Source organism: Meles meles, chromosome 2 (genome assembly GCF_922984935.1).
Source record: "Meles meles chromosome 2, mMelMel3.1 paternal haplotype, whole genome shotgun sequence".
NCBI classification, from domain to species: Eukaryota; Metazoa; Chordata; class Mammalia; order Carnivora; family Mustelidae; genus Meles; species Meles meles.
Genome location: NC_060067.1, coordinates 154,861,388 through 154,879,732, shown reverse-complemented (window position 1 = coordinate 154,879,732; position 18,345 = coordinate 154,861,388). Strand labels below are relative to the sequence as shown.

Here is an 18,345-nt window from a genome sequence, read left to right as displayed (position 1 = left end):
TGGAAATCATCAGGTCCTGGAGGCAGGATGCCACTTGGCTGCTTTGTCTGGACCATGGCTGCTTCACCCAATGCTCTATTGTGACCCTGATGGTCAGGTTGTGAGACAGTAGGCACTCAGAGCAAAACTCAGACTTGGTCCCACTGAACTGAATTTGTACAGTCTAACCTGAAGGCTTTCCATTGACCTGAGTAAAGACCAGGGCCAATGAAAGGATGGAGGGATGGAAAAGCAGTACTCTGCTGCTGGTTGCCCTGCTGCTGCCCTGGATACACAGCTCCCTAGCATGTAGGTGGCTCATGGTGTTTTTGTGTCTGTGCCTCACTGGGGCCCTTGCTCACTGGGGTGCAGGAGGATCACCTGGGGCCCTTGCTCACTGGGGTGCAGGAGGATCACCTGGGGACCTTGTTCAAAAGGTCAAGTTCTAGGATGCTGATTCCATAGCTCTTGGTGGGGGGGGATCCAGGGAACTGCATTTTTATTAAGCCCTTTAAGTGAATCTGATGCCTTCCCAGGGGGCACCTGGACCAGACTTTCAGATCATTGCTCCCACAACACCTTCAACTTTAAAGTTACATGTGGAGGAGACTGGGGTGTGTGTATGTGTGTGTGTGTGTGTGTGTATTTTATGTGTATGTTAGGTCCCAGAGTTTTCCATAGTGGATGGCTGAAAGAGGTAACCAGTCTTTGAGAGGGGTAACCAGCCATCAAGCTGGAGATGAAACTAGCCACATTCCTACAGCTTCAAGGTCATGAGTAAGGCTGCTTTCTCTTTGAAAACATTCTGAAGGATCATGTGGAGCCTTATTGGCCTAATGGAAAACAGTAACATGATATAACTATAAAAAAGGCAGTGTGTTATTATGCCTCCATCAGAAAGGATGAATACCCAACTTTTGTAGCAACATCGACAGGACTGGAAGAAATTATGCTGAGCGAAATAAGTCAAGCAGAGAGAGTCAAGTATCATATGGTCTCACTTATTTGTGGAGCATAACAAATAACATGGAGGACATGGGGAGATGGAGAGGAGAGGGAGTTGAGGGAAACTGGAAGGGGAGATGAACCATGAGAGACTATGGACTCTGAAAAACAACCAGAGGGTTTTGAAGGGGTGGGGGCGGGGGGGTGGGAGGTTGAGGAACCAGGTGGTGGGTAATAGGGAGGGCACGTACTGCATGGAGCACTGGGTGTGATGCCAAAACAATGAACACTGTTATGCTGTAAATAAACAAATAAACGAATAAAAAAATATTAAAAAAAAAGAAAAGTAAAAAAAAAAAAAAAGGCAGTGTGTTAATAGCTACTATGGATTCCCCCTGGGTTCCGAGAATTTCTGGAGACTTGTGTTATGTTCAGTCAGTTGTTGGTTGACAAATATTATAAACCTCTACCAGGTGCCAGGAGTTGTTTTAGGAGTTGGTTTATAACAGAGAATGGCATATTCATTTCCTATGCTCAGGCAGTTTTACTATCTAATGAGGGGAAGGACGTATTAAACATATAAAATGAGTAAATAAGTTAATTTCAGTTCTTATTAAATGGTATAAAGCACAAAAATGGGCTTTTGTGATGGAAGACCTGTAGGTGGTTGTTGAGATTCTACAGTAAGTGGTCTCCGGAAGGCTTTCAGGAAACCTCGAAAAGGCTTTGAGAGCCATCTGATAAGAAGGAGACATATTTCCAAGCAGATGTGACAGCAAGTGCAAAGGCCCTGTGCAGTGAATGAGCTCAGTATGTTTTGGAGGCATACAGATTGATGTCACTGGGGCAGAGTGAATGGGAAGGGAGCACTGAAGAGAGATGGGCTCAGAGGAACCAGTGGGCTCCAGATCATGCTGAGCCTTATAAAAGCAGAGGAAGAACTCTGGTTACAATGGGAAGCCATCCAACAGTCTAAACAGGAGAGTGAGAAATGAGAGGTACTTGAAAAAGATACACTGGCTGCTGCAGAGGATAATGTGTGCAGGGGCAAGAGTGAGTGAGCATGAAGGGATGATGATCTGGATGGGTTTAGAGCAGCAGACATGGAGGGAGGTGGTTGGTTTCTGGATATCTTTTGATAATGCTGACTGGACTGGCTGATGCATTGGATGCCAGGAGACAGAGAAAAGGAGGAGTCAAGGATAACTCCCAGATGATATTCTTGCCTAAGCAAACAGATGCAAATTATAACTGTGGGAAGCATATAGGAAGGCAGATTTGACTTTACTGGGGTCAAGTAAGCTGAGAGTTCTATTTGGGCCACATTAAGTTTGAGGTGCCTCTCAGACATTCTTGTGAGATACTGAGTAGGGCAGTTGGTTAAAAGAGTTAAGGGCTAAGTGAAGAGATCTGAGAGGTCAAATGTGAGATCTTCTCTATAAGGATGATATTCGAAGTTATGGTTGGGAGGAGATACCCTAGGACATACTTTGCTAAAGTGCAAAAAGAGAGAGGTGGTCTGAGAATTGAGCCTTGGATTTTGGAAGGACAGGAAGATTTAGCAGAAGAGAATAGATATGACCATCGATGTAGGAAGACAACCAGCAAATACTTTCTCCCACTAAAATTTTGCCCAGAGACAACCTCAGATTTCACCCTAAGGGTTTTGGGCAAAACTCAGACCTCTTTCTCCTTGATACAGATTAGAGTGAAGCCAAATGCCATCCCTGTAAATCAATGTCACATGAAATGTTACATTAACTTATATTTGTGTTAAAGATGAGAACACTGAAGCTTAGAGATGTTAAATCACTGGCTCCAAGTGACACAAGCCAGCAAATAATGCAGGCAACTCAGAACTTCTGACTCCAAAACCCATTTCCTTCCCTCTTCACCAGGTGTCCTGCCAGCTAGGGCAGAATCAGGAAGTTTCATGCTAAGACCAGAGTGCCTTTTGCACACTTGAGTTCTGTCTCTCTGGTCATTCTTCTCATTCTCTCATAGTCACCAACATATCAGTAGAATCTTTAGGGAGAAAGACTATTTGTCTAAGACAGCTTGATAGTATGAGCAAAGCGAAAATACTTTGGACTAAAAAGCTGAAATGAGACCTTCCTATCTTAATCTGCTTGGTCACATCCCTGGATCTGAATCAGTCAGTCACTTGGGAAAAATATAATCTGAAGTGATTTCATTCAGGTGGGACTTGGAAAGGGACATCTCTGAAATACCCCCAGGAATTTTGCTCTGTGGTGCTTACAGACCCCAAAATTCATTTTGTTCTCTATCTACAGAAAATAGAGCCCCCTGGGGCTCCCAGGGATTCTCCTAAAATTCACAACCACAGGTCTTTTATTTTTCAAGTCAGTCCCAATTCTATGTAATTTTCAAAAAGCTGAACCATTAGCATATGAAAATATAAAAAAAATTAGTGTACTTGCATGAGACTTTTCATGTAAATACATGGACATTTCAGTATGCATGACATTTGGCAGCCTGACATCAATATCAATAAAGCATTTAAAACATTGTAATTGAAGTGATACACCTCTTAAGGAAAAATTAATAAGGAGGCTAAAATATATATTTTAAATGTAAGAATTTAAATAAAGATGACATTTTACATTAATGTAATTCAAGTAAAAATACTTCCCTCTCACCATTTTGAACTGTAAAAGTACAGTGTGTTAGAATGGGAAAGAACCTTAGAGATAATCTTATCAAATGCCCTCATTTTTTAAAGTTTTTATTTAAATCCCAGTTAGTTAACATATAGTGTAATATTAGCTTCAGGTGTGCCATATAGTGATTTAGTACTTCCATACAACCCCTGGTGCTCATCACAAGTACACTCCTGAGAAAACTAAAGACTCTACAGGTAGCCTGTTCCCCTATAGAGAAATTCCACAAATAATATACAAATATTTAATACAAAGGATATATAATTGGGCTCCGGACTCTCCTGAATTTCACGTGCACAGTCTCGGATTGTCCAGATCAGCCTCAAGTCTGTGCAAATACCAACAAGTAGAATATAACAATATGGCAGAAGTTTTAGACTTCTGTAAGATTTTTTTTAATTAATTTATTTTTTTTTCAGCATAACATTATTCATTGTTTTTGCACAACACCCAGTGCTTCATGCAATACATGCCCTCCCTATTACCCATAACCTGGTTCCCCCAACCTCCCACCCCCGCCCCTTCAAAACCCTCAGGTTGTTTCTCAGAGTCCGTAGTCTCTTATGGTTTGCCTCCCCTTCCAATTTTTTTTTTTATAAACATATGATATATTTTTATCCCCGGGGTACAGGTCTGTGAATCGCCAGGTTTACACACTTCACAGCACTCACGATAGCACATACCCTCCCCAATGTCCATAACCTCCTCCCCCTCTCCAAACCCCACCTCTCCCCAGCAACCCCCAGTTTGTTTTGTGAGATTAAGAGTCATTTATGGTTTGGCTCCCTCCCAATCCCATCTTCTTTCATTTATTCTTCTCCTATCCCCCTAACCCCCCATGTTGCATCTCCATGTCCTCATATCAGGGAGATCATATGATAGTTGTCTTTCTCTGATTGACTTATTTCACTAAGCGTGATACCCTCTAGTTCCATCCGCGTCATCGCAAATGGCAAGATTTCATTTCTTTTGATGGCTGCATAGTATTTCATTGTGTATATATACCACCTCTTCTTTATCCATTCATCTGTTGATGGACATCTAGGTTCTTTCCATAGTTTGGCTATTGTAGACATTGCTGCTATAAACATTCAGGTGCATGTGCCCCTTCAGATCACTGCGTTTGTATCTTTAGGGTAAATACCCAGTAGTGCAATTGCTGAGTCACAGGGTAGTTCTATTTTCAACATTTTGAGGAACCTCCATGCTGTTTTCCAGAGTGGTTTACCAGCTTGCATTCCCACCAACAGTGGAGGAGGGTTCCCCTTTCTCTGCATCCTCGCCAGCATCTGTCATTTCCTGACTTGTTAATTTTAGCCATTCTGACTGGTGTGAGGTGATATCTCATTGTGGTTTTGATTTGTATTTCCCTGATGCTGAGTGATGTGGAGCACTTTTTCATGTGTCTGTTGGCCATCTGGATGTCTTCTTTGTAGAAATGTCTGTTCATGTCCTCTGCCCATTTCTTTTTTTTGTTTTGTTTTAAGATTTTATTTATTTGAGAGTTGAGAGAGAGACAGTGAGAGCATGAGAGGGGAGAAAGTCAGAGGGAGAAGCAGACTCTCCAAGGAGCAGGGAGCCCGATGTGGGACTCGATCCCAGGACTCTGGGATCATGACCTGAGCTGAAGGCAGTCGCCCAACCAACTGAGCCACCCAGGCGCCCCCCTCTGCCCATTTCTTGATTGGATTGTTTGTTCCTTGGCTGTTGAGTTTGCTAAGTTCCTTATAGATTTTGGATACTAGCTCTTATCTGATATGTCGTTTGCAAATATCTTCTCCCATTTTGTCAGTTGTCTTTTGGTTTTGTTAACTGTTTCCTTTGCTGTGCAAAACCTTTTGATCTTGATCAAATCCCAATAGTTCATTTTTGCCCTTGCTTCCCTTACCTTTGCTGATGTTCCTAGGAAGATTTTGCTGTGGCTGAGGTCGAAGAGGTTGCTGCTTGTGTTCTCCTCAAGGATTTTGATGGATTCCTTTCTCACATTGAGGTCCTTCATCCATTTTGAGTCTATTTTCATGTGTGGTATAAGGAAGTGGTCCAATTTCATTTTTCTGCATGTGGCTGTCCAATTTTCCCAGCACCATTTATTGAAGAGGCTGTCTTTTTTCCATTGGACATTCTTTCCTGCTTTGTTGAAGATTAGTTGACCATAGAGTTGAGGGTCTATTTCTGGGCTCTCTATTCTGTTCCATTGATCTATGTGTCTGTTTTTGTGCCAGGATCATGCTGTCTTTTTTTTCCAAGAGAATATTAAATCGTTTATTGATTACACATGATAATGGATGATACACAATCTTTAATCCCATCTATAATTTTATCTGATACCATAATTCAATTTAGATATATTGCATAGGATGTGCCAACAATCATATTAATAACCAAATAAACTCCAGGACTTTGCTTGGGTGACCTTTTAATGGTGAACTCCAGGTCACAACACATTAACTGTCAGTTCAACTACACCAAGGTTTGTGGAGACAATGGCTTCTGTGCCCAAGCAGGTTGCAAATAAATTTCGAATGGAACCTGGCATCACCCTGAAGGAATTCTAACTTCACACTGTTGGGGTAGTATACCAAGATGGCTTCAGAGTAGACTAACTTTACACAGCACATTTTAAAAAAAGACACATTTATTCAGCGTCATGATCAGACTATTACATTTAGCAATCAACAGCATGGGTGCAAAAAAAAAAAATCTACGTTAAAACCCTTTGTTGGAATGCTTTACACTTTCCACAGAACAGAAACTGAAATAACCTGTTATACAATTAGTCACAAATACAGTCCTCGAGTTTTTTTTGCCCATACACATGAGTATTGTCTAAAACATTCTTCTTTGTAGCAGCTAGGCCCTGCCACCACTGTGCTTGGCTGAGTTCACAAATCTGTTAGGACCATACTGTCTTGATGACGACAGCTTTGTAATAGAGTTTGAAGTCCGGAATTGTGATGCCACCAACTTTGGCTTTCTTTTTCAATATTCCTTTGTCTATTCGAGGTCTTTTCTGGTTCCATGTAAATTTTAGGATTATTTGTTCCATTTCTTTGAAAAAAGTGGATGGTATTTTGATAGGGATTGCATTAAATGTGTAGATTGCTTTAGGTAGCATAGACGTTTTCACAATATTTATTCTTCCAATCCAGGAGCATGGAACATTTTTCCATTTCTTTGTGTCTTCCTCAATTTCTTTCATGAGTACTTTATAGTTTTCTGCATATAGATTCTTAGCCTCTTTGGTTAGGTTTATTCCTAGGTATCTTATAGTTTTGGGTGCAATTGTAAATGGGATTGACTCCTTAATTTCTCTTTCTTCTGTCTTGTTGTTGGTGTAGAGAAATGCAACTGATTTCTGTGCATTGATTTTATATCTTGACACTTTACTGAATTCCTGTACAAGTTCTAGCAGTTTTGGAGTGGAGTCTTTTGGGTTTTCCACATATAGTATCATATCATCTGCGAAGAGTGATAGTTTGACTTCTTCTTTGCCGATTTGGATGCCTTTAATTTCTTTTTGTTGTCTGATTGCTGAGGCTAGGACTTCTAGTACTATGTTGAATAGCAGTGGTGATAATGGACATCCCTGCCATGTTCCTGACCTTAGCGGAAAAGCATTCAGTTTTTCTCCATTGAGAATGATATTTGCGGTGGGTTTTTCATAGATGGCTTTGATAATATTGAGGCATGTGCCCTCTATCCCTACACTTTGAAGAGTTTTGATCAGGAAGGGATGCTGTACTTTGTCAAATGCTTTTTCAGCATCTATTGAGAGTATCATATGGTTCTTGTTCTTTCTTTTATTAATGTGTTCTATCACATTGATTGATTTGTGGATGTTGAACCAACCCTGCAGCCCTGGAATAAATCCCACTTGATCGTGGTGAATAATCCTTTTACTGTACTGTTGAATCCTATTGGCTAGTATTTTGGTGAGAATTTTTGCGTCTGTGTTCATCAAGGATATTGGTCTGTAGTTCTCTTTTTTGGTGGGATCCTTGTCTGGTTTTGGGATCAAGGTGATGCTGACCTCATAAAATGAATTTGGAAGTTTTCCTTCCATTTCTATTTTTTGGAACAGTTTCAGGAGAATAGGAATTTGTTCTTCTTTAAATGTTTGGTAGAATTCCCCTGGGAAGCCGTCTGGCCCTGGGCTTTTGTTGGTTTGGAGATTTTTGATGACTGTTTCAATCTCCTTACTGGTTATGGGCCTGTTCAGGTTTTCTATTTCTTCCTGGTTCAGTTGTGGTGTTTATATGTCTCTAGGAATGCATCCATTTCTTCCAGATTGTCAAATTTGTTGGTGTAGAGTTGCTCATAGTATGTTCTTATAATTGCCTGTATTTCTTTGGTGTTAATTGTGATCTCTCCTCTTTCATTCATGATTTTATTTATTTGGGTCCTTTCTCTTTTCTTTTTGATACATCTGGCCAGGGGTTTATCAATCTTATTGATTCTTTCAAAGAACCAGCTCCTAGTTTCATTGATTTTTTCTATTGTTTTTTTTTTTTTTTTTTTGGTTTCTATTTCATTGATTTCTGCTCTGCTCTTTATGATTTCTCTTCTCCTGCTGGGTTTAGGGTTTCTTTCTTGTTCTTTCTCCAGCTCCTTTAGGTGTAGGGTTAGGTTGTGTACTTGAGACCTTTCTTATTTCTTTTTTTTTTAAATATTTTATTTATTTGACAGAGAGAAATCACAACTAGGCAGAGAGGCAGGCAGAGAGAGAGGAGGAAGCAGGCCCCCCGCGGAGCAGAGAACCGGATGCGGGGCTCGATCCCAGGACCCTGAGATCATGACCCGAGCCAAAGGCAGAGGCTTTAACCCACTGAGCCACCCAGGCGCCCCCCTTTCTTGTTTCTTGAGAAAGGCTTGTACTGCTATATAGTTTCCTCTCAGGACTGCCTTTGCTGTGTCCCACAGATTTTGAACCGTTGTGTTTTCATTATCATTTGTTTCCATGAATTTTTTCAATTCTTCTTTAATTTCCTGGTTAACCCATTCATTCTTTAGAAGGATGCTGTTTAGTCTCCATGTATTTGGGTTCTTTCAGCTCTGAATATACTCCATTTGTTAATGTCATTCTTGCCTGTGTGGCTCCAGACTGACAACCATTCAAATGCTGCCATCTATGAAGTAGAGAACTTAGCAGTGATGTCACGTTATCAGCATCTTATGGTTGATATTTTCATATGAAAACTTCCAAGCTCCCTTCATAATCTAGAGCTTTGGATCTATTATTTTTCTATCTGGAGTTGCAAGACTTTTATTGAGTTTGATATTGATGGCTCATGCCCAGGATTCAGATCTGGCCAGATAACTTTCAATCTCAGTTCTATCATTTGTAATATTAGTTCTTGCTCAGTTTCATGTCACACCTTATTGTATACTTTTCCCCCAGGTTTAAGATGAGTTTTTACCCATTTAAATTTTAAAGTTATCTATTAGCACTAGCCGGTTTGGTATCCTACTGCCAATCTAACACCCCAGACCTTCATCAAAAACTACTGATAGATCATAGTCTTTTTTTCTATTGCACTTAGATGCACCTTTGAACTTGTCTTACATAGAGGACTGCAGATAGCCACTGCCTCCCATTCAGACTTAGCTCTCCAGGTGAAATCTTTTCTCCATCTCACTCCAGAATTGCAGGTACACACAGAGTTGTAGACCAATGCTTTGGATATAATGTCTCAACCTGTTTGATGTTCACTTTAGAGAGCAGTCATCAAATCACATACAATCATTTTAGCCAATAAGATTCTCAAAGAATTGAGTAGAGACTTTGTTGAAACATAGACATACTGTGAAAGCTATGGGCAAGAAGCATAAATAATTAGACTTCAGAACCAGACACACATGACTGAAAAATCCCCATACAAGCTAAATAATCATGGGCAATCACACACTGTCTCAGAGATTATTTCTTCAACTATAAAATGGGAATAATAAAACATATCTTAGAGTTTCACTGGGAATATTAAGTGCCTCACACATATGCAAAATGCAGAAGCTGATTCATAGTAGGTATTCAATAAGTAGTAGTTATTATGTTGCAAAAGACTGATATATTAGAGATTTTTAACTGTGAATCCAATCTGAATCTTAATCTTCAGTAGTTTTGTTTAAACTTTCATGAATCATTATCTTTTTAAGTATTTAGAAAATTTCCCAGAGATCCAACTTTGCTTTATTGTATATTAATTCCAAGATTTCCTTTTTGACCCTGAAAACTCAACATTTTCTTTGGGGGTTGGGGTTCAGGGTCCTTGCTGTGTGTGGTGTTCCACTGGGAATGCCAAAATGTCTTTCTTGACAGGAGCAATGTGGATGAGGAAGATATTCTTAAGCAACAGCTCCTTATTCTCTTTGTATCTTCAAATGAAATGACACCTGTATGAGCCAAGGCTTTCTGACTTAGGAACTCAAAGAACAGCCAATTCTTTAGGTGTGGGGGGGACACAGCATTTTGAACTAAAGTCCCTCAATTCCTGATCACCTGTACAGGTCATTAGTATGCCAAGGATTTTACCACTGTTATTAAGACCTTTACTGTCCACCCTATCCATCCATCCATTTATTCATAAGTATGTATTGGGTTTCCACCATGTACCAGTCTCTAAATCAGATAATGGGGATACAAAAATTAGCAAAACATGCCTCTTGCCTTCATAGAGATTAGAATTTAATGGAGGAAATAGACTTTAGTAGTTTCACAAATATTTAATTTCTGCTGTTAGTGGAAGGTAGGATGTCAGGAAAGAAAGTTATACAGAGGGTAGCTTATGTAATCTTGAATGGCAAGGAAGATTTCTTGAAGGACTTTATAATTGAGCTAAAATGTGAGGGATACACAGGAATTAAAGAGGCAAAGAGGGGCATATGAGATAGGAGCCTGTCTTTCTGGCAGAGGCATGGAGAAAAGTCCTGGGGTAGGAAGGGGCATGGTACTTCTGGGGAGTTGAAGGGCCAGGAACATTGGAAGAGAGAAACCCAAAGACAGAGATGAGCAGTAGCACGGCTGGTGTTTGGCAGTGGTGGTGACATGCATTGGTTGTGGGAAAATGTGGTAGTAATGAGCGGTGTGATGAGGGTGACATGGTGGGGACATGTGGTGGTGAGGTTGTATGGTGGCAAGGTTGTGTGGTGTGGTAACCTGTGATGTGGGGATATGTGGTGGGGATATGTAGTACTGGTGTTGTGTGGTGGTGGAGTTGTATGGCTATGGTGATATTTGGTGATGGTAACATGGGTGGTAGTGATGTGTGGTGTGGAGATGGTTTGAATAGGTATACCTTTCATATTATACATGTCTGTGGAAATTTTTGAATGTCATTGTCTCTTCTCCCCATGCATAAGCATGGTTAGCAATTAGAAAGCAGTTTGCCCAGTGGTAATGAAAAGAGATTCTGGAGCCAGACTACCTAGGTTCAAATCTTGGTTCAGTTATAAACTTTTGGGTTTTGGCCAGATGTCCTAACTCTAACAGAGAATTAAGTTGTTTTGTGCAAAACAGAATGGTACCTGGCAAGTAGTAAGCACTCAATGTTTTAGATTTTATGATATTTATTTTTCTCATTACTCAAATGACATTTAGAAGACACCAAAAGATCTCAAAACAACCCTGCTACATAGAAAATGCCAAAATTTTCATTCCTTTTAAGGTGCAACTGGAATCCCTAAAATTAAATTAAATGAAAAGCGGTGCCACTAATCACAATAGGAAATACAGGATAACAATCAGGAAGGGAGGGGCTGATCAATTTCCCTTTGCCTGTAGAATTTCTGGTGTCTGTGTCATCCAGGTATAGAAATTGAAAATATAAGTCCAGAGCTAAGGAGAAGGATTTTATGGTCTATGCCAAGGTACCATTCCACAGCCTTATTTTTCAGAGGACACAGAGGCCTATTTTCAAATAAATGAATATTCCCATTTAGGCTTCCTTACTGAGAGGCAATAAAAAGATCCAGCTCCAGGGTTTGTGGTGGTGTCTCCCTTCCCACAAGCCCTCAGAGGGAGACCCTTCCAAAAAGCAAAGCAGTGGTGAAAGAAAGAGCCATTATTCCCCATAAACACATCATTACAATTGTGATGCCTTTCACCAGCATTAGGAAGCATCATTCTTGTTTGATGGATCTCCCGCCTGGTGTTAGTTAACCTGGCTAAGCCACTGCTATCTGTGTCCTGGGGAGGCAAGAAGAAGGGGCACTAAACTTAAGTTTCTTCCAAGCCAACCAACCTTGACAGTTGAGCCCTGGTTCTCTTGTCCCTCTCCCTTCTTTTTGCTTTCAGTGACCTGTGGCCAAAGAAAAAGTAGCAGGCGTGAGAAGTCAGAAACTTTGGAAATCATAGGCGGGGAACCTGCAGACATTACAGATTTTCCATGGCAGGTGAGTATTCTTCACCAAAGGAGACATATCTGTGGAGGATCGATCCTCAGCAGGTGGTGGATTTTAACTGCAGCCCACTGCTTCATAAACAGACATAAGTAAGTATTCCAGACAGACATGTTTTAACTGGTGTGCTAGAATATTTGTCCTTACATGCCTATTATTCTCCTGGAAACTCCATCCAAGTTTGTCAGTCTCAAAACGAAATACCAGGAGGCTAAATATATGCCTGTGTGATTGAATATCACACTTTGCAGGTGGTATAGACACTGTTCTCTTCCTTGGATGTTTTATGTCTTATTTCATGGGATCCAGATGGCAGAACAAATGTTCTTTGGACGTCTCGTCATCTCGCCAAGTGCATGTGGTCCTGGTCCAAACCTTTGGAACATACTTTCCTAAGCAGTTGCATTACTTGGGGAGAAAATAAACTGACAGTGACCATGGATTCTGAGAATCCTAGAAGGGATTGGGATCCAAGGGGAGGGTATGAGTCCTGGCTGCATGACAGAAGTTCCTGAGATGCTGTCTTAGCTCAGGTCCATACATCAATATCTTTGAGAAACTTCCCAAGTGTTAATAGCTAGTCCACCCCTTCTTGCAAATCAAAATCAAGTCCCTCAGTTACTTGTACATAGCATGACTTTCAGACAGTTGTTAATAAAATTTACAATTGAATTTGCCCAAGAGGCCATAAAGGCAAAAGCTGGTTGGCAATATGGCAAGTCTGGAACTCAGGTCTGTCTTCTTCTGCCCAGTCAGGGCCCAAGTGCATGGCCCCAGCTGTCTCCATCCCTCCAGCTCTCAGGATCACAGTCTTACACTGGTAGAATTATTTTCTCTTAAGGCCCACCTTTTTTGCTTTCCACCACTTACCTTTTTGTTCTCCTTCTTTTGTTTTGACATAAGATCTGACTTGGAGATTATACATAGTGAAAGAAGCACTGGCACCAAGAAATCGAAGAGGATGAAAGTGGACAAGCTAATTACTCACCCTTATTTTGACAGCTGGTTCTTGGATAATGACATTGCTTTGCTCTTGCTCAAATCTCCATTTAAGTTGGATGCCGAGAAAGTACCCATCTGCCTTTCAGAGGTCACTGACATAGAAAGCTGGAGAAATTGCTGGGTGACTGGATGGGGCATTACCAGTGAGTTACTATAGCCCAACCCAGTGGGGGATGGCACCCTGGTTGATGTTTTAAATGAGAAAGTAAACTCTGAAGGCTCTGCTAGCTCTGGGAAGTCTGCCTGGTGGGTTTGGAAACTTCCAGTTTTTATTTAAAGACCCGTAATGAGCCTTAACTTCAGTCCACATGTGAATCATCCTTCCTTGGCCTTCCTGGGTTCTTGTAGCAAATTTTATGTCCATAAACACAAACCCTAAACAAGGACTCAGTGATAACCCAGGAAGAAGTGTTTAGAGTCCAAGGGTGACTTGGAGGAATTTGGGGGAATTTATTGATGGGGAAAGGAGTGGCAAAATGGACTGGGCTCCAAGAAGCCCACACTAATGTCAGCAGAGCAGCTCTGTTCCAGTTGATGGTGTCAGTTCTGATCCCCTGTAACAAAGTGCTTGGTGGCCCAAATATTTGAAAACTACAGATCCAGGCCAAGGAGAAGGGGACAAACTGAATATAAATTTGTCCTTATAGAGTCAACATGTAACATATACCCATCACTCCACCCAGCCAACTCATAAAATTGTGCCCTTTTGTCATTATTTTTGGTAAATGTGTCTTACTCCAAAATCTAAAGAACAGAAAGAAAAATTCCAAAAAAATATTCCAGTTAGTGCCATTCTTCTAAGTAGACACAAATACATTAATACATTAATCCCTACATGGTCCCAAAGCTCAGAGCCTGTTTTGAAATCGTCATTGGGAATTGGGAAGCTTTTCATGAACTTTAAAAAAGGCCACCTTCTTAATTTAAAGTTCCTCTTGTGTTCTTCAGCACATATTCATTGATCCTCTTCCAGGCAGTGTTCTAGGCTCTGGGAATTCAACAATATACAAAAAGGGAAATAGCCTTCTCTTTAGAGAATAAACATTCTAGGTATTAGGTTCACCTCTTAGATAGATAGTGAATTACTCAAAAGCTCTGACATGATTCAAGTACATCTTTATGAGCCATGGGCCCCAGGACAGAACTTGCCATCATGAGTTTTCTTTACTTTTTATGGATTTAAATGAAATACCTTTTTAGGACTACAGAGTAGCACCTTCTGCAGAGTGAGAAGAGTACACTTAGACTGGGATCCAATAGATACCCAGTTGTGGGGAGCTCTGGATTCAAAGAGGTTGGGATTGAGCGTCTCCTGAACACCTCTCCACCCTCACTAAGTCCAGATTTGGGTAGTTCTCTAAGCCACACAGTAGTTCCTTTGTCACTGAGGTGAAAAAACGTGATGTGATGGTGAATGGGTGCTTGACCTCAGCCCCAAAGGACCACTTTGAGCTCAGGGGCCTTTTCCTATCTGCTTCTTCTTTGGGTCAGTTCCTATGAAAAGTATGAGTCAACAGCTAAACAAAGTCAGCCTCGACCTGGTCAAATGGGAAACGTGCTCCCCTCTTATGTATGTGCTCACCAGGAACATGCTGTGTGCTAAGAATGCTGAAGAAGGGAAGGATGCCTGCCAGGTAATGGAGATTGTCCCTTGTTTGGAGAAGAACTGCCACAGAAGGCTGATGAATATTTCTAGGATAATTTGCTCCCCTCTACCTCCTTTGGATAAGTTTCCTAATGGTACTGTAACAAATTACCACAGACAGGGTGGATTCAAACAATGGAAATGTATTCTCTTATAGTTCTGGAGCCAGAAGTCAAAAATCAAGGCCTCAGTAGGGCCATGCTCTCTTTGGAGGCTCTAGGGGAGGATACCACCTGGCCTTTTCCTACTTCTGGTAGTTTCCAGCAATTGGTGGCATTCCTCAGCTTGTAGGTGAATCATTCCACTTTCTGCCCCAATCTTCACATGGACTTCTCCCCTATATGTCTGTCTCCTATTTTCTCTTCTTTTAAAGATTTCCGTTATTGGATTAGGACCCACCCTAATCCAGTAGGACTTCATTTAATTTAACCAAATACATTTACAACAGTCCTATTTCTAAATAGGCTCACATTCTGAGGTTCCAGATAGACTTGAATTTGGAAGGGATGTTATTCAGCCCAGTACAGATGCTCTGTAACCAAAGGGAGACTGTGTGGGATAGTGGTTAGGGGTGCAGTTTCCTCTCAGCTCCTCTACTTACAACCTGTGACTTCCCTCCATGCCTGTGCTTTTTCAAATTTCCTCATCTGTAAAATGGGAATGTTAAGAGTTCCTACCTTCAAGGACTATTATGAAAATTAAGTGAGTTAATGCACAAAAGCACTTAAAACAGTTCAGAGCAGAGGATGGTCATAGTAAATTCTATAAATATAACTTTTTCCATTGCCATCTCTTACACCTGTTCAGTGCTTAAGAGCGTACAAATCGCTTCCACAAATACACAAAAGGGTTGCTAACTAGCCCTGGGAAGCAGGCTTCAGATGAGGAAACTGAGGATCAGAGAAGCTGACAGCCCTACAGAGGATACATTGGCAAGTTAAATTACAGACCCAGAATTCTAAGGAAGGTACTCTGTCTTCTGAGATTAGAGCCATCTTTCGGGTTCCAGTAGGAGCAGGGCTCCAAATCCATCAGCCCAGTCTGGTCATGTCCAGACTTGGCTAGTTGAACAGCTACAGAAATGCCGGGAGCTCCTATTGAGTACAGGCTTGCCAGATAGCAGGGGAGTACAGGGCATCAGAGGTGTTGTTTCCTTCCATCCACACAGCCTCATTGCAGGAAATTTAGTTATTATCACCAGCATCGAAGTAGAGCCCTAAATGCTAAAGAAAATTTTCACATTGTCTCAGCTAAATGCTCCCCCTCGCATACAAACCAAGATCTGTTGGGCTTCAGAAATAGAAGGTCTTAACTGTGCTGCTGTTCTGCCTCATATCCTTCACGTAGATCCCCTCACCTCCACAGAAGAGATTGTAATTCTTCATTTTCAAGAAGAGTCAGGGGACTTTTCAATGACCTCAGAGAATTGGGTAAAGAAGAGTTTGGTTCAAAGTTAGCTGATGGGCACAATGATAGTTCATGATAACAATCTGGTTTAGAAAAAAAAAGAAACTCCTATCTTGTTTGTTTTGGATTTGGGGTTTTGTCATACTACTGAATGATGCTTCTTTTCAGCTTTTTTGTGTCTCACTTAACATTTTCAAAAATAAGTCTTTGTAAGCTGTGAAACAATATATAATAAAATAAATAATAAAATAACAACTATGCATTCATATTTGCATACTCAAAGTTGTAGACAATTATATTTGACTAAGGGGTTGCCTCTGCATGGCTAGAATTAGAAATGTTACTTATTTCATTTATTTACTTGAGAGCATGGTAGGGAAAATTCAAATGTTATAGAGGGATGTACAATGAAGCGGAAGTTTACCTCTTACGCTTGTTTTCCTGTTCACTCCCCAGAGAAACCATTTTATTTATTTATTTATTTATTTATTTATTTATTTATTTATATTATTTATTTATTTCCTGAAATAGTCTTTTCACATATAATCATTTGTGTATTTATATATAAATTCACATAATTATACAATTATGGGTATTCTTCCTGTTTTTTTTTCCATATCTGAGATTTTTAATTTTTTTGAGGAAGGTACATAATTTTTAATAGAATTTAGTAAATCACAGAGATGAAAAGTATAGCATACAGAATGTAGCGAATAGTATTGTAATTACATTGTATGGTGACACTTAATGGTACTGCGTAATACATAGAATCATCATATGACTATGTTGTGCACCTGAAATTAATATGATATTGTATGTCAATGATACTTTAAAAATTTTAAAATAAAGAAATGGCCCAAAGATTTGGGGACATTGAAAGATTGTGTGTTCCTCCATTTTCATGTCAACGATGTCCATTCTCCTTACTTGTCCTTATTTGACAATCTTTTTCCTGATGCTTTAAAATTTATAAATTGTTTCAAATTTAATGTTTTAAACCACAATATAACATTTTAACTCACTTTTTGTATCTTTTGCATTTTATATGTATCAGTTTATGTACTTGCTGTATTCAACCAATTATCTATTATGAAGTATAATGGAAATTTGTTTTTGTTTTTTACTTTTTGTTATTACGAACTATATAGAAAGACCAAAATGGGCTGGCTGAAAGTAGAGTTAAAGTAAAAAGGCAGTGAGAAAATTGTAAGAATTCTGAAAATCAACAAAAGTGTTGAGGTAAAATGGATTAAAAAAGCACTTATTGGTACATCAAAATGAACACATGGGACTCGATGATGATGTGCTGCTGCTGCTGCTGCTGATGATGATGATGATGGATGTTCTTTTTTTTTTTTTAAATCAAACTATCATTCATTGCCATTGTTTTTGACCAAATTGTTTGCCACTTTGTCTGACACTCATGGGGCTGGGAGTATAGTCATGCAGTTGGAGAGCCTAATCAAACTGCCCTCTCACCAAAAGTCACTATAAATGCTTTTTGCCTTGTGCCAGTTGTCCACACCTCAATAGGCTATAGAAGTAATTTGTTACTGTCCCTTCCACTCCCAAACAACTTTTTTCTCCTAGGGTGACAGTGGGGGACCTCTGGTTTGCCAGAAAAAGAACAATGAAAGCATATGGTACCAGCTGGGCATTGTCAGCTGGGGAGAGGGCTGTGGCCAGAAGGAAAAGCCTGGAGTGTATACGAAGGTGTCTAATTATCTGTTATGGATTAACACGGAGACCACGCTCTCAGGAAGGCCCTATATGCATGAGCCAGACTCTGGGTACAGTTTGCTTCAATCACCCTGTGTCATCTTGTTACTGTATTTTGTGATACTTCTATTACACCTGTGATTAAACACTGTAGAGCCTCAAAACCAAGTGTCCTCGGTTTTTGGTGTAAGGTCAATGGTGGGGTTGCCTCATATTTCTATGAGAATCAAGGGATTCTCATAGAAATAATTGTGTCTGAAATCGTCATATACTTATAATACACCTGCGACCTACTGCAGAGCCAATTGTTCCCTTGGAACTTGGAGGCAGGTTACCAACTTCATCTTAAAGCCTCTCCAGAGGTTTGGATGGAGAACTTTAGCATGGAGAGGGGCATGCCAAGGATCTCTGAAATAGAAATCCTATTCTTTTCTCTCCTATAAACAGATATCCTTCCACAGATTCTTTCCAAAGGAGTAGAGAGTCCCCCCCCCCCTCATTTTTTGGTCTTAAAATAACATTCCAACTCTTCTTTCTTCCTTCATTTATAGCTAATCCCTGAGACCTACAGAT

At 40.2% G+C, this 18,345-nt stretch overlaps 1 protein-coding gene across 1 annotated transcript; it reads left to right on the top strand.

Annotated features, from left to right (window-relative positions):
- The first annotated feature begins 215 nt into the window (after positions 1-215).
- On the top strand, positions 216-17,913 carry LOC123937213 (serine protease 52-like). The gene is made up of 5 exons (XM_045997884.1): positions 216-288; positions 11,896-12,091; positions 12,903-13,144; positions 14,493-14,635; positions 17,644-17,913. The coding sequence occupies exons 1-5, from the start codon at positions 216-218 to the stop codon at positions 17,911-17,913; spliced, it is 924 nt and encodes a 307-aa protein (XP_045853840.1).
- Positions 17,914-18,345: the final 432 nt, after the last annotated feature.